At 42.0% G+C, this 15,753-nt stretch overlaps 1 protein-coding gene across 1 annotated transcript; it reads left to right on the forward strand.

Moving 5' to 3' along the window:
- Positions 1-3,756: 3,756 nt before the first annotated feature.
- LOC115112404 (toll-interacting protein-like) lies at positions 3,757-14,264 on the forward strand. The gene is made up of 6 exons (XM_029639446.2): positions 3,757-3,946; positions 10,266-10,415; positions 10,543-10,725; positions 10,909-11,061; positions 11,186-11,273; positions 12,144-14,264. The coding sequence occupies exons 1-6, from the start codon at positions 3,914-3,916 to the stop codon at positions 12,362-12,364; spliced, it is 828 nt and encodes a 275-aa protein (XP_029495306.1). The 5' UTR covers positions 3,757-3,913; the 3' UTR covers positions 12,365-14,264.
- The last annotated feature ends 1,489 nt before the right edge of the window (positions 14,265-15,753 follow it).

Below are 15,753 nucleotides of genomic sequence, written 5' to 3' on the forward strand. Positions count from 1 at the left end.
CCTCTCGCCTTGAATCCCTATCCCTGACCCCCTAGCTCAGCGTCCCTAGCCCTGACCCTCTCGCCTTGAACCCCTATCCCTGACCCCCTAGCTCAGCGTCCCTAGCCCTGACCCTCTCGCCTTGAACCCCTAGCCCTGACCCTCTCGCCTTGACCCCCTAGCTCAGCGTCCCTACCCCTGACCCCCTAGCTCAGCGTCCCTAGCCCTGACCCTCTCGCCTTGAACCCCTAGCCCTGACCCTCTCGCCTTGAATCCCTATCCCTGACCCCCTAGCTCAGCGTCCCTAGCCCTGACCCTCTCGCCTTGAACCCCTATCCCTGACCCCCTAGCTCAGCGTCCCTAGCCCTGACCCTCTCGCCTTGAACCCCTAGCCCTGACCCTCTCGCCTTGACCCCCTAGCTCAGCGTCCCTACCCCCTGACCCCCTAGCTCAGCGTCCCTAGCCCTGACCCTCTCGCCTTGAACCCCTAGCCCTGACCCTCTCGCCTTGAACCCCTACCCCTGACCCCCTAGCTCAGCGTCCCTACCCCTGACCCCTAGCTCAGCGTTCCTAGCCCTGACCCCTAGACCCTCCCTGACCCCTTGAACCCCTAGCCCTGACCCTCTCGCCTTGAACCCCTAGCCCTGACCCCCTAGCTCAGCGTCCCTAGCCCTGACCCTCTCGCCTTGAACCCCTAGCCCTGACCCTCTCGCCTTGAACCCCTACCCCTGACCCCCTAGCCCTGACCCCCTAGCTCAGCGTCCCTAGCCCTGACCCTCTCGCCTTGAACCCCTAGCCCTGACCCTCTCGCCTTGAACCCCTATCCCTGACCCCCTAGCTCAGCGTCCCTAGCCCTGACCCTCTCGCCTTGAACCCCTACCCCTGACCCCCTAGCTCAGTGTCCTTAGCCCTGACCCTCTACACCAGTCTCTCCTCACTTGTATAAACCTGATAGGAGTGTATAGGTATAAGTGTAACCGGTGCTGTACTGCACCTCTGTAACTATGCGTTGTGTGTGGTTGATTGAGACTATAGAAGTGGATTTTGGAGATCAGGTTGTTTTAATTAAGCACAATTCACTCACTGTTTCCTGCATCAGCATCCAAAAGAAAATAAAACATTTGTAGAGCACGTATGTTCTGCGAATCGTCGCCTCTTTCTTTCATAGTGCATCAAAATGATTTGAGCACGAGCACGCAGGGCAAAACGTAAGTACACACTCCCCTACTCCCAGCTTGCAGGCATGCATAATAACAAATCAACATGCCATATTGATATATGAACCTGGTGAAATTCACACAGTACTTTAACAACTGTTACATTCACCCCTCCTGAATTTCACCAACCTTGTAAAACTGAACAAAATAACCTACCAAGCTCAAGGCATAATTCTGAATTCAGCTCAAAGCTACCCATAGGGTTCAGGGCAAGTGAAAGTTGGTCAGGCCTTCAACTGCCCCTAGATGCATAGTGCCTCTTACACTATACCAACCTACTTAGCCTTACAAAAATGGTCATTCTGTACTAAATTATATCTCTATACTCTGTTAAACTTGCACCTTCTGGTGGATTGACTCAATTAGTCTCTTGACAGGTTTAACTACCCTCCCCGCCCTTGTGCGCCCTGCCACTGGGCTAGGGGCCATGGTGACTAACAGTGGCTCTGGCCTTAGATCATTGATCAGAGGACGGTTTGAAGGAATCAGCTCCAGGATCTCAGAGGTACTGCCCAGGTAATTTTCCTCAAGCAAGCAAGGTTCTTCTGGTTCTGACTTTCCATCCGATGTCCAGAGCTCGGAGTAATCGCTTGAATCCTCCGCCACCCAAGATGCACTTTCCTCCCCAGAGTCCTCCATGTCTTCCCTGTCCAGTCCATCACCGGAGTCGGTGACCTCTCCTGCATCTACATTGATTGAAGGTCCTGCAGCATCACTGTCATTGAAGTGCACTGAATCATCCATTTCAAATGGCAGGAAATTCACCTGCAGCAGTAGATTCCTGTGAACCACTTTCAATCTGCCGTAACGGTCTTGCATTATGTACGTGTGAGTTTGTGGATTGACTGAAGTCACTGTGAAAATCTCGGGGTTCCACTTGTCAGCCAACTTGCGGCGGACCCTTTCACCCTTGTTGGCGATGAGGACACGTTCCCCCATGGACAAACTGAAGCCTTTAACCCGCTTGTCATAATCCCGACCTTGTCGTCTCTGTTGCTTGTCAGTGTGCCTTTGGGCAACACTCATAGCTTCCTTCAGCCCAGTGATTAGTCTCGACATACTTGTTGCAATCCATAACACTGGAGTCGTCCAAAACATTGCGGAACATCACATCCACTGGTAGCCGAGGGACCCTACCAAACATGAGAAAGAATGGAGCATAGCCCGTAGTCTCGTGAACAGTGGCATTGTAAGCAAATGTCAATGACTGGATTTGTTCAGGCCAGAGTGAGGTGTACTCTCATTTGTGTCTGGAAGTAGCTAGCAAGTTAGCCAACATTAGCCAGTTCCCTTGGGTGCTTGATTGCTGTTTTGAGGTCAGAAATGTCAGATCAACCCGCAAAACACTCTGAATTTACAAACGCCCAGAGCTCACTCTAGCACTACCGATTGAATTTTCAAACACACCCATTGCGTCTTATTAATGTTTCGGCCGTAGGCCTATATACCACAGTGGCAAGGCATATGAACTAACATGTTATAGAGCAAACAACAGTTATCACAACACATGTAATATGGCTTTTTTGGGGGGCTTGGCTTCCCCAGTGAATTTACCTATGCACCGCTACCGAGCCTGAACAGCCAAAAAAGCACATGGAATCAGATATATCAAACCACATCAAGGTGGTTTGAAGTCAGATACAAATCTGATTCCTGGCCATGTACCTTGTGTCTGAAATCTTATTTATTTTCCCTGAATTTGTTTTTAGACTGTTATTTGGCATATCTTGTTGCTTGCTAGCTGCTTTGTTGACAGTTTGCTAAGAGCATGTGGTAGCTAACTAGCTTGTTAATTGTTTACAAACAAATTAGTGAATGTGCTAGAAAGCTAAATGGCTAGCTAGCTAGTTGACTACTGTGGCCAAAAATGGCTTGTTTTGAATGTTGGATCATCTTATCCTTCGAAGCTTTAAAAGTGTTCTTACACTATGATTTTGACCATTCAAAGCAACTGTGAAACGTACATGGCAGGCACTGTTGTCACCTTAGCTTGCTACATAACTTCTGATTGATAGGAAGAAGTAAGAGCACCACCACCAAATCAGCCTACACCACTGCCAGTGCGCACACCAATCGTTACTATGACAACAAGCTTGGCCATGTCAACTAATGACTGCTGTCTGTTTGGACAGACAGTATTCCAAAATGGATTTGAAAACGAAACTGACTTGAGCATTAAGGCCTGCAGTGTGAACAAGATTTGATACTCACAACTCACTTCAATCTAATAGGAGGAAAATCATGGATTATAATAATAATATAATGTAACGACCCTGGGTCTAGGGTCGTTACAATAATAATAATAATGGAGTGAATGGCCTATGCATTCCTGTCCTCATCTGCTTTTCCTCTTATGCACATGTTGAGAAAGAAATAAAAGAGATTAAAGCAAATTCTGGCTGTCCTGTTTTTTTGTGAAAATTAAGGAGAAAAGCTATTGGCTATTATGGATAATTGAGTTGCCCTATATTTTTCTCTCGCCCAAATCAGACTGAATTTACGACTGCACCCTTACTGATGTCCTGAAACGCACCAATCAGAAGCTGAACGAAGTCAAGTCAGCTGATTAGTCAGGATTCTTGGCGTGACACGATTGGATAGCTGGCGAGCTTGAGTTGTTTACTTTTTTTGCTAGTCATATTTCCTCTCTTCTTTCTAACTGTACACTGTCACAGTAGGCTTTCGTTATTTGTGAAACTGACACGCTTCAAAACGGAATGAGTACTACCATTAGCACCCAACGAGGACAGGTAAATATAACAACTAACGTCAGATAACAAGCTATAGTAGCTAGCTAGCGTTAAATTAGCCAACGAACACGGATAAACACCATTTTAGCTAACGTTAGCTTCAATAATCACTATATGTACCTAGCTGCAACGTTTTAATGCAAATAACACCGTAGCGTTAGCTAGTTACAGTAGCTAATTAACTTCCAGGTAGATACATTAGCTTCAACAAGCTAGCTTGCTGGGTGGGTCGTTTTTACGTCAGCCAGCTAAGTTAATTTAGAAGATTAAAGTTTGGCAAGTCTCTGGATATAGCCATATAGCTAACGGTAGCTAGCTTGCGCTCCTTAGGTGTGACTTTCCAGGAGCAATAACCACAATTGCGTGGTTAACACTAGGCTAACTAGCTACGAAATTACCAAGCTACTGGTTAAATCTAAAGTCAACTAGCCAGTTATCTAGCTACCTAACGTTACCTCTTCTTCGATAGGGTTTAACGGCGGTTGGTATCCAATGGCAATGGTGCATTACCGCCACCAGCTGTTTGGGGTATTGAATAAGCACTCAAAATAAAATATTCCGGGAAAGGGGGAAAAGACATACAAAATAAAACACTTCAACTAAAAAAAATACATAAATCATCATTTAACAGTCCACATGAAATACATCCCTACACACAGGCTCAGGGGCCTGTGATGGGGCTACATTCACCGACAGGATTTCTTGCACTGCCTCGGCTGTGAAATCACAAAGACGCACAACACGTTCAGCGGCATTCACAATGATTCCAATTTTCTTAGACTTCTTCTCCGCTTGTGCTGGTGCAGTTTATGACCATTGCAATAAATAATACAAAATCCACCTTTTTAACATGTAGCATTTCACTATCCCTCAGTTGATGAGAAACCTTCACTGGTTTTGGTGGCTCTACCATTGCTTCTTCCCTGCCATTTGTTCCTTCCAATTTTCTCACCACCTCCAGATAGGAGACAGCTGGACACTCTTTACCCATTCCACCTCTTTCTCCTTCACAGGGCACAAGAATTCAGGGGCATGTTCACCTCCACAGGTGCATCATTTCCCTCCATCGGGCATATGATATTCTTCCCTTCTGCACACACTTGACACATGATGAAATATTTTACATTCATGACACTGAAGGGGCTTGTACACAAAATCTCTTACAGGCTATCTAGGGAGAAACTCTTCATCAAAGAACAGTAGGGAACTTATTTTCTCCGTATACCATACAGGTAAATCGACGTGCACCAACCACTCCATCGATGTCTTCAGTTATATCCTCAGCCTTTATTTCTTGCGCCACACCAGAAATAACCCCCTTGATAGGCATTCTGCTATGATATCTTTTTGAGTCTTAACACGTGCCTCTTCTGCTCCGCAGACATACAAAAAATCGAAATAAGACCACTTCTTGTGACTCACTGAGTCCACACTTTTTTCCAACACATTCCAGATTTTCATGGAGACGTGAAATGGATTTCCCAAGTAGTATTGATCCCAAAACTGATCCAAAACCCTGACTCAGACCAAAAACGAGTCTAGTGGTTTCCTATTTTCCAACATAGCTTTTCTTATCTTGTTTTGCTTTTTCTTCGGCGCTGTCACCCACTCATTCTCACTTTCTGTACTATTAGTTTCACTCAACTCACTAACAGTTTCAAACAAAACTTCAGTTTCCGCCATCTTCCGTCTAGCTAACTACTGTATTCACAGGAGCCTTACATGCTGACCAGACCGCACGCATGTTGATTTTGTCCCCACTCCCCAGACGCGATCAAGACACGCAGATTGAAATATCAAAACAAACTCTGAACCAACTATATTAATTTGGGGACAGGTCAAAAAGCATTAAAGATTTATGGCAATCTAGCTAGCTAGCTTGCTGTTGCTAGCCAATTTGTCCTGGGATATAAACATTGGGTTGTTATTTTAGCTGAAATTCACAAGATCCTCTAATCCACAGATAAAAGGCTAAAAGTTTGTTTTCTAGTAGTCTCTCCAGGCTGCTTCTTCTTCTGACCTTATATGGTGGTTGGCAACCAACTTTAAGGTGCATTGCCACTACTGACTGGAGTGTGGACCTCAGGTAATCTTTCAATCACCCATGTGGGTATATGCTCCTAAAAAACCAACGAGGAGATGGGAGAGGCAGGACTTCTGTTCTATTTTAGCGCCTGGCTACGCAGACGCTCGCGGGCAGTGTGTGTGCAATGATTGAATAACATGTGTAGTTGAAGTCGGAAGTTTACATACACCTTAGCCAAATAGCCAATTTTCACAATTCCTGACATTTAATACAAATACAAATTCCCTGTTTTAGGCCAATTAGGATCACCTCTTTATTTTAAGAATGTGAAATGTCAGAATAATAGTAGAGAGAAGGATTTATTTCAGCTTTTATTTCTTTCATCACGTCAGACGTTTATATACACTCAAACCGTATTTGGTAGCATTGCCTTTAAATTGTTTAACTTGGGTCAAATGTTTTGGGTAGCCTTCCACAAGCTTCCCACAATAAGTTGGGTGAATTTTGGCCCATCCCTCCATTTTGCCACAACTTTGGAAGTATGCTTGGGGTTATTGTCCATTTGGAAGACCCATTTGCCATCTATTTTGTGAAGTGCACCAGTCCCTCCTGCAGCAAAGCACCCCCACAACTTGATGCTGCCACCCCTGTGCTTTATGTTGGGATGTTGTTCTTCAGCTTGCAAGCCTCACCCTTTTTCCTCAAAACATAACGATGGTCATTATGGCCAAACAGTTCTATTATTGTTTCATCAGACCAGAGGACATTTCTCCAAAAAGTCAGATCTTTGTCCTCATGTGCAGTTGTAAACCGTAGTATGTCTTTTTTATGGCGGTTTTGGAGCAGTGGCTTCTTCCTTGCTGAGCAGCCTTTCAGATGATGTCGATATAGGACTTGTTTTACTGTGGATATTGATACTTTTGTAACTGTTTCCTCCAGTATCTTCACAAGGTCCTTTGCTGTTGTTCTGGGATTGATTTGCACTTTTTGCACCAAAGAACGTTCATCTCTAGGAGACAGAACGCGTCTCCTTACTGAGCGGTTTGACGGCTGCGTGTTTCCATGGTGTTTATACTTGCGTACTATTGTTTGTACAGATGAGCGTGGTACATTCAGGCATTTGGAAATTGCTCCCAAGGATGAACCAGACTTGTGGAGCTTTACAATTTTTTTTCTGAGGTCTTGGCTGATTTCTTTTGATTTTTCCCATGATGTCAAGCAAAGAGGCACTGAGTTTGAAGGCAGTACACCTCCAATTGACTCAAATGATGTCAATTAGCCTATCAGAAGCTTCTGAGGCCATGACATCTTTTTCTGGAATTTTCCAAGCTGTTTAAAGGCACATTAAATTGACTGTATGTAAACGTCTGACCCACTGGAATTGCGATACAGTGAATTGTATGTGAAAAATCTGTCTGTAAACAATTGTTGGAAAAATGACTTGTCATGCACAAAGTAGATGTCCTAATCGACTTGCCAAAACTATAGTTTGTTAACAAGACATTTATGGAGTTTTAATGACTCCAACCTAGGTGTATGTAAACTTCCGACCTCAACTGTATGTGTACATTTATTTTGCAACGCACGTGACGTGAGCGGTGTGGTCAGCATGTGAGGCAAATGGCTGTAGCTAGTGCCTATATGGCCAGCTTAGCTAATGTTACTTGCCCAGATTTAAACTTGCTTGAGTTTATTAGGACACAGCTAAACCATTGTCGTCTGTTAGCCAATTTGAGCTGAAGTCTAGGCAAGAGAGCAACATTTTACTGAACCACCTCTATAGGGCAGTGATGGAGAGGCATGGCCAAGCTAGATCTGATGATGTTGGACCGGTTTCCCAGACTGATTGAACCCTGGACTGAAAAGCCTTCTCAATATAAGGGACCAAGTCACCTGACACTTTTTGTCCAATAACTAAAGATAGGGTGGTCATATTGTTATGCCATTTTCAGGGTTTATCTACAACACAGAGATGATTCAAATAAAATTACATGTATGAAATTAAAATGCCATATTATGAAAATTAGGCACGCAAATAAGTCAGTATGCAAAACACAATTACAATAATTAAAGCCCAATAATTAAAAGTAGGGATGGTCATATAATTCGTAAATCTGAATGTTTTATGCAGAACTGAGAGTTTGTACAATTTTAAACAATTTATGAAATTAGAATTTTTTTTTTTACAATTTATAAAAATGTGATACTTTAATATGCTAATGGATCTATATGGAATAAACACAAAATACAGGAAGTTAAGACCATTGATTTAAACTAAGGTGGTCATTGTTAACATATATTGATGTTTTATGCAGAACTGGTAGTTTACACTGAGGAGTAATGTGGAGCCCATGCCCGTGTACACACACGCACCAGGGGTGTTAAGAGTACATATAATTGGCATTAATTACATAATTATGAACAAAAAACAGACTTAGTATTTACCAATTAGCAACTGTTAGGCAGTATATATCACAGTTATGTTGTAGTTAGTTGTCCAACTGAATAGGCCCAGAGTTCCAAATAATAGGCCCAACCCTGTGCCACCTGCATACACATTCTGCATATTCCACACACACACAGTATCCCGACACACTCAAACAGCACCCCCACCAACACACACACAGTGCCTAACAGACACATTTCTCTGAATCCTCACACAGCACCCACCAACAAACACACACACACACCACATCACACACAGCCTAGCACAGACACACTTCTCACTAAGTCTGAACTGTTACACAGAAATCTACTAGTCTAATAACATAGCTTACTTCTAAGGTAGGTCTACGCCTGAGTTGGATTACATTGTAATGTTATTTTTTGGTGTTGATGAATTTCTCTGGTAAAGGGAGTATAAACTGCACAATTCCCAGCAAATAATTAGCCTAGGCTCAGAAAAGACAGTGAGCTGCCTGCTAGCCGGCTGCACCGAAAGATAGCTGGGACACATTTTCAATTCACTTAGCTATGTTGTTATCGATTGTAAGCCTGTTGCCACTGAATTCTTGTCGTTTTTACTTGAAAGAATAAAACCATTAATCACAAAAAGTGGCATAATACTGCCAATGCTGCACAGCGCTGCCTCTCGCCCCAGTTGCCTCATGGAACAGTGTCAAGCACTCCCACACAGCTAGCAAGATAGCACTCATCATGGAAATGTGAGTGGGGGGAACAGGAGTTTGGAGCAACCCCTACATCAAATTGTAGCTACGATGCAATGTTGCCAATTTATTTAGTAAGTTTTCAGATCCCTCCAGTGACTTTTTTATTGGTCAAATATTCTAGCGACAAATTCAGCTACTTTTCAGGCTGCCTTTTGGGGAGTTTTGACACGGTGGTTTTCTACATTTTTGATAGCCTTCAGCGACTTTTCCCAATCAATACTGCAGAAAACAAAAGTGGGAGAAGAAAATGCTTAATCGGCGAACGCAGCTGTGTCGCGAGGCAAAACGTCATCTAGCGACAAATCAAGGAGCCAATAGTTGGTCTCACTGAAAAATTGTTGGCAACACTGGCTACGAAGCTCTACTTTGTAACCTGCTATGTTTTGTTTGTGTCTCTGAAGAAAAAATGTAATGATAGAGCCAAAAGAATATAGTTTTACCTTATATTTCAGTCCAATGATTTCCAATACCCATGAAACGGGTTGGCAGGGTAGCCTAGTGGTTAGAGCGTTGGACTAGTCCTTCTGCCCCTGAACAGGCAGTTAACCCACTGTTCCTAGGCCGTCATTGAAAATAAGAATTTGTTCTTAACTGACTTGCCTAGTTAAATAAATGTAAAATTAAAAATAATTACAATTTTAAAAAACACCCTCAGGACTTTCCAATACTTCTTGCAATACAATGTCACACAGATCTTACTCTGATAGGTTGAGGAATAGCTTACGCCTAAAGCAAATATGAACACACTGATTTCGTGGGTTTCACAAAAAGGGCTGTCTCACAGAATTCTTAGCATGGCACTTGCTTTAGATTTTGGCTCATATCGCGTAAATATCATAACATTACAGTATTTGGGATTTTTAGACATGGGTAACAACTTCCACATTAATGTTTTCAAATGATTCATGTATTTTGACGACCATATTATTAACATTTAGTGAAAATAGATTTGTTTACTCGTGTTCTTTGTAGAATTCTCACATAGCGTCCATTGTTTGTCGCGTCACCTAACATGCTGTCAACGGTGTGTCCGAGAAATCGCTGCATATTGTGACCCTTTTCTTCCTCTAGTGTGGTTTACCTGTCCTCACTCACAATTCCTCCATTCCTTTTGTCTTTTTAGGTATACATTGGGGAGTTGCCCCAAGACTTCCTGCGTATTACTCCCACCCAGCAGCAGCAACAAGTTCAGTTGGATGCCCAAGCAGCGCAGCAGTTGCAGTATGGGGGATCCCTGGGCACTGTAGGACGGCTTAGCATCACTGTAGTGCAGGTAGTTTTTTTTTTAACGGCATCTGCTTGGTCTTTCCCTAGAATCAAGACTTATTGTGGAACACAAGGTTATTAATGCAGTGGGAATGTTTTCATGTGAATCACTGTTATGTCCCTCTTTTCTCCAGGCCAAGCTAGCTAAAAACTATGGTATGACACGCATGGACCCTTACTGCAGGGTCCGACTAGGGTATGCTGTTTATGAAACACCCACAGCTCATAATGGTGCCAAGAATCCACGATGGAACAAAGTTATCCAGTGCACTGTCCCACCTGGAGTAGATTCCTTCTACCTGGAGATCTTTGATGAAGTAAGAAAGAAGGAATTAGGGGGCGGTGGGTGAGGAGAAGATCATAACTTGTTATTGGCTCGACAACTAGGCCTGTCTAGAGTTATTGACAGCAATATACTTTGAGTATTGCTTCTTGATGATCATCCTTGATTTTAGGGACAAGTTACTGATTTGAGGTGTTTGTGCTGGTCACTTTTCCAGAGGGCATTCTCCATGGATGACAGAATTGCATGGACACACGTCACCATCCCGGAAGGCCTGAGAGAGGGCAGTGTGGTTGATGAGTGGTACAGCCTCAGTGGCAGACAAGGCGATGACAAGGAGGGCATGATCAACCTGGTCATGTCTTATGCTGTGAGTTCATAAAACACGCATGCTCAAATTGTACATTGTCATTGTAGTACAGTTTGAAAGTGATTGATTGATGTTATCTAACAACTTGCCCCTTATCTCTTCCTTTTGGCTCTCGTGCTTTCAGAACATGACAGCAGGTATGCATATGTCTCCACCCGTTGTCCTCATGCCCACAGTCTATCAGCAGGGGGTAGGATACATACCCATTGCAGGTGAGTAGAACCATACTCTCCACTGTGATGTAGTGTTAGGTTTATTTTTGATACAATAACCCAAACGGACTCCAAGAAAACTCAAGCTAGAATAATTCACCACACTAGGTGTTGCAGCTGCAAAAGCACACTTACCGACTACAGGCTACTAACATTACATTTACATTTAACAGGCTACTGCAATCCACTAGATAATTACACTCCTCATACACAAAGAGCCTAAATCTAACACTACTTTTGATCTCTAAGAATATATAAAAACTGTATATTCATATTCAGAGTATATAAAACAGTAAAGATACAAGACAGTGTTATAGAACAGTAATTATGATCTATCAGCTCGAACTCCATCTGCTCTATTCCACCCTTATGGAATCATTCTTGCCCTCAGAGACAGGCCCCATTTCCCTCTTCCCAAATACAATGCACATAGATCTTTCCATCTAACCCCTACTGCTAGGCTAATTATACAATTATAAACAGATTAAAACGGGTTCAAGTCAGTCTTCAACTGTAGGCAATCTTGGACAGAGACACTGCAGCCATCTAAGGCCCAGTTCTATTTTGATTGCTAGTCTACGTTCCAAATGGAAGTGGGCATAGCTTGCCTTATGTAAGTGAACCAAAGGACGAAACAGACCACGCCTCTGACTGACCACAGAACATTGTCATTTTCTGTTCATTTTCCTGACTATTCTACATGTTGAATTGCCACTGCTCATCAGCACCCAGCAGGTGATCTACTTACTGTGCAAGGCTGATGTTTATTAGAGTGTGTGTTTCCCTTAAGAACTGTTGACCTGTTTTAAATTATAGGAGATTAATAGGAGATTGTTGCTTACCCATTTCTCTCTGGTTTGCTCTTCTCAGGAGTACCCACTGTATACAACCAGGGAATGGTGCCCATGGGTATGCCTGAAGCACCCACAGTCGCCCCACAAGAAGCTCCCTGTAGTGAGGAGGATCTTAAGGCACTGCAGGACATGTTCCCTAATCTGGACAGGGAAGTGATCCGCACTGTAATTGAGGCCCAGCAAGGTAACAAGGATGCCGCCATCAACTCTCTGCTGCAGATGACAGAAGAGCTGTAACAGTGGAGCCACAAATAGAGCCACTGTGGCGGCTAGAACATTGCCCATTCACAGCAACAGCACCCTGCACAGTTTGTAAATATGCACTCAGGCCTGCGAGCTCTCAACTGTCACTCACACTAAATACAATCCAGCAGTTTTCAACCATAATCAGATGTCCATATCTGAGGTGTCACACATTTATACATCTGTATACATTACCATCTGTATTATGAATCAATGTATAGCTTTGTTCCCAGTCCACATCTGGGATTGGGACGAATTGGTTTGCCTACTGATAAGTGCTGTGATGGCTGGTTGGCTTCTCAATTTTACATTCCACTTTACTCAGAATTATGTACAATTAATGTTGATGCAGTGCGATGTAGGGGTAATGAAAGGAATTGATCCTCCAGAAGCTTTAGATCTTTGAGATAGCAGTTGTTGTGAGACATTGTTGAGAGCTCCCTAGCCAGTCTTCTCTGTATATGTGTATTGACCAGTACTGTCTTGAGCCTATCTGTGTTTGATTATTTATATATATATATATATATATATATATATATATAAATCATCTCAATCTGTATAAATATAGTTATATATATTCAAAAGATGATAAATTATGAAGACAAGAGATGTAGGTATGCAGCGGTTCAGAGCAGAAAGAGGACTTATCACAATATAACAAACCGTGATGACTTAGAAGATGTGCAAATCCTCGCATAGCCACACAACCAATGACTATCAATGTCTCAATTGTTAAGGTTAATTTGCCACCATTTCATTCTACTTTGGATAATGCCATATGATTTTGTACTTCTCCAACCAAAAATGCCTCTGAATGTTTCTATATCACTGGTTAGTGGTTGTTAACTATGATGGAAGAATATATCATGGTAATCCAATATCAAATAATGACAAGGTAATATAAAATTATTGAAATCAGTGAAGAAATAAACATATTGCTGATATCATCCTTTCCCTTCATCCTATCTGAATTCACCGGATTTATTGCAATTTGTTAGAGGCTGTGAAAATCCCTGCTGGATTAATAACTTAAATGGTGTGCACAACCAAATGACATGATATTCAGAAAATTGGTATACGTTGGTATGATTATCATACAGATAAAATGTCATGTCCTACCACTAACTTATATAGGCCCACACATAAAGAGGAGACTTGTAAAGATCCATTGACATGAAGTATTGGATGTTGCCCCCAAAGGTCTGATTTTAACATGGGGTTTTCATTTTCTATTTGTATTCGCTTAATCTTCAAAGATGTGCATATATTTTTCCAAGGAAAGATCCTCTGTTTTGGTGTGATTCATTAAAGAAAATGTATAGTTAATTTCTGTTATGCTTAGGCCATACTCCATGGGTGTCATACAGTATGTAAAAATTCTTCTTGTTTAAATTTAAAAGACTTAATTGATTTCCAGTGATCCCAATTCTGGGCACTTATGTTTGATTGATTGCTCTATCCCCTCTTGATTTAACAAGTTCCTGTTTACCTTCCACTTTCATTAAGACATAGCAAATACTTTCATTTTAAATGCTAGGTTTTCTTCTATGTTTTCCCCCGTACTTGTCCCATTCCCATAGACATATTTTGAACATTATTGTGTCATGTTTAGCCAGGTGTCTATATAACTCCTAACACTTCCAACGTTTAGCCATGCTACTTATTAGATCAATGTGCACAAGGATGTTCGAAGGCACTCTAGCGGATGTTGGGAAGGTTGTTCTGATTCTGTTGCAATGGAATGGCAAGGCAAGGCTACGTGCTACAGCAGTTTAATGGGTTTTCTGGTTTGAATGTACAAAACTTTTTTGGCATCAAATTAGGTTTGCAATTTGACATTTGCTCTTGTTTCTTTTACTCATGACACATTATGGAAATAAATGTTTTATCTGCATTTGTTTGGTCTTGTAGTGTAGATCTCAACCTGGTTTGTTTGCCATGCCATTTTTGGACTTGATTGAAATATACCCATTGACATTTGAAGAATATAACTTAAAAATGACTCATGAGCTTAGTTTGACTGTTGTAACCCATCATAACCCAAAATATAAACTTGTTTTACTTCTTTGTAAACGATGTAATTGTAAACAAATACATGATTAAGGCCAACATTCAATTCGGACTGTGGAAGATCTGTGTTCCAGCGCAATTGACATATGAATGTAATTTCCGATTGAGCCGACGTGCTGCGTTTACAGTTATTGTGGTCTCTGCTATCACTGGAACATTGCCTTTAAAATGTGCATATTGTGGACAAAATGCGATTGGATTGAATCTGGCCCTTAAACTATCATGTTGATCTCATGGATGGTCGGTCCTTGCATCAATAGAGATAGAGACTGGGTGACACTGTCTGATCTGCAGATTACCACTTAAACCCCACTATGTTGTCAATGACGCAAGAACGTCACTAATTCTAGCTACATATTTTATTATACCTTTACTAACTTGTGACTTACTGCTTGGCAAGTTTTGTTGTGTCACTATATTTTCAAAAGCCACTAGTAGCTAGCTACAGGTAACTGCCAAGATAATAGAAAATCTTGAGTAAATGAGGGTTCTGATGTCTCTGTTATGGTGTGTGGTGCATTTTTTTTGCCATGGTTAATGACCACTCAACCCATAGAGCAGTGGTATTCAAACTTTTTCAGCTGGGACCACCAATATTTAAAGCCAGATTTTTACATCAACAAATAACCTTAAATTAATTGCATTTTCATCTCTTATCAAAATGAAAAGAAAACAATACATACATTTACTCAAAATGTTAACTTTCAAATGATCTTTCTCGAAAACGTTTGTATATTGTCCCATACAACAATCAGTACCCTATTTTTTATTTATTTTGGCGACCCCACTGCAGTTCTGTTGCAACCCCGACTTTGAATGCCACTGCTCTAGAGGGCAAGATAAACACCAGTACTGTACATACACAACCATTCTAAGTGATCACCTTCAACTTATGGTGAATCATTTCTATCCTGATGGGAGTGGATCACAATGCCCCCATCCACAGGGCACGAGTGATCCCTGAATGGTTTGATGCACATAAAAACTATTTAAACCATATGGCTGTTTCAGTCACCAGATCTCAACCCAATTGAACACTTATGGGAGATTCTGAAGCAGTGCCTGAGACAGCATTTTCCACCACCATCAACAAAACACCAAATGATGGAATTTCTCTTGGAAGAATGGTGTCGCGTCCCTCCAGTAGAGTTTCAGACACTTTGAGAATCTATGCCAAGGTACATTGAAGCTCTTCTGGCGGCTCCTGTTGGCCCAACGCCCTATTAGGACACTTTATGTTGTTACTGTTATTTTGGCAGTTAACTGTACATACTTCTAAGTAGCATAATGTTACTGTTATAGTGTTCACTGTG

This window comes from Oncorhynchus nerka, linkage group LG27 (genome assembly GCF_034236695.1).
Source record: "Oncorhynchus nerka isolate Pitt River linkage group LG27, Oner_Uvic_2.0, whole genome shotgun sequence".
Taxonomy (NCBI): Eukaryota; Metazoa; Chordata; class Actinopteri; order Salmoniformes; family Salmonidae; genus Oncorhynchus; species Oncorhynchus nerka.

Coding starts and splice junctions, on each gene's coding strand:
- LOC115112404 (XM_029639446.2), top strand. CDS start 3,914: ATGAGTACTACCATTAGCACCCAACGAGGACAG. Junction 10,726..10,908: donor ACCTGGAGATCTTTGATGAA/GTAAGAAAGAAG, acceptor TCACTTTTCCAG/AGGGCATTCTCCATGGATGA. Junction 11,274..12,143: donor AGGATACATACCCATTGCAG/GTGAGTAGAACC, acceptor TGCTCTTCTCAG/GAGTACCCACTGTATACAAC.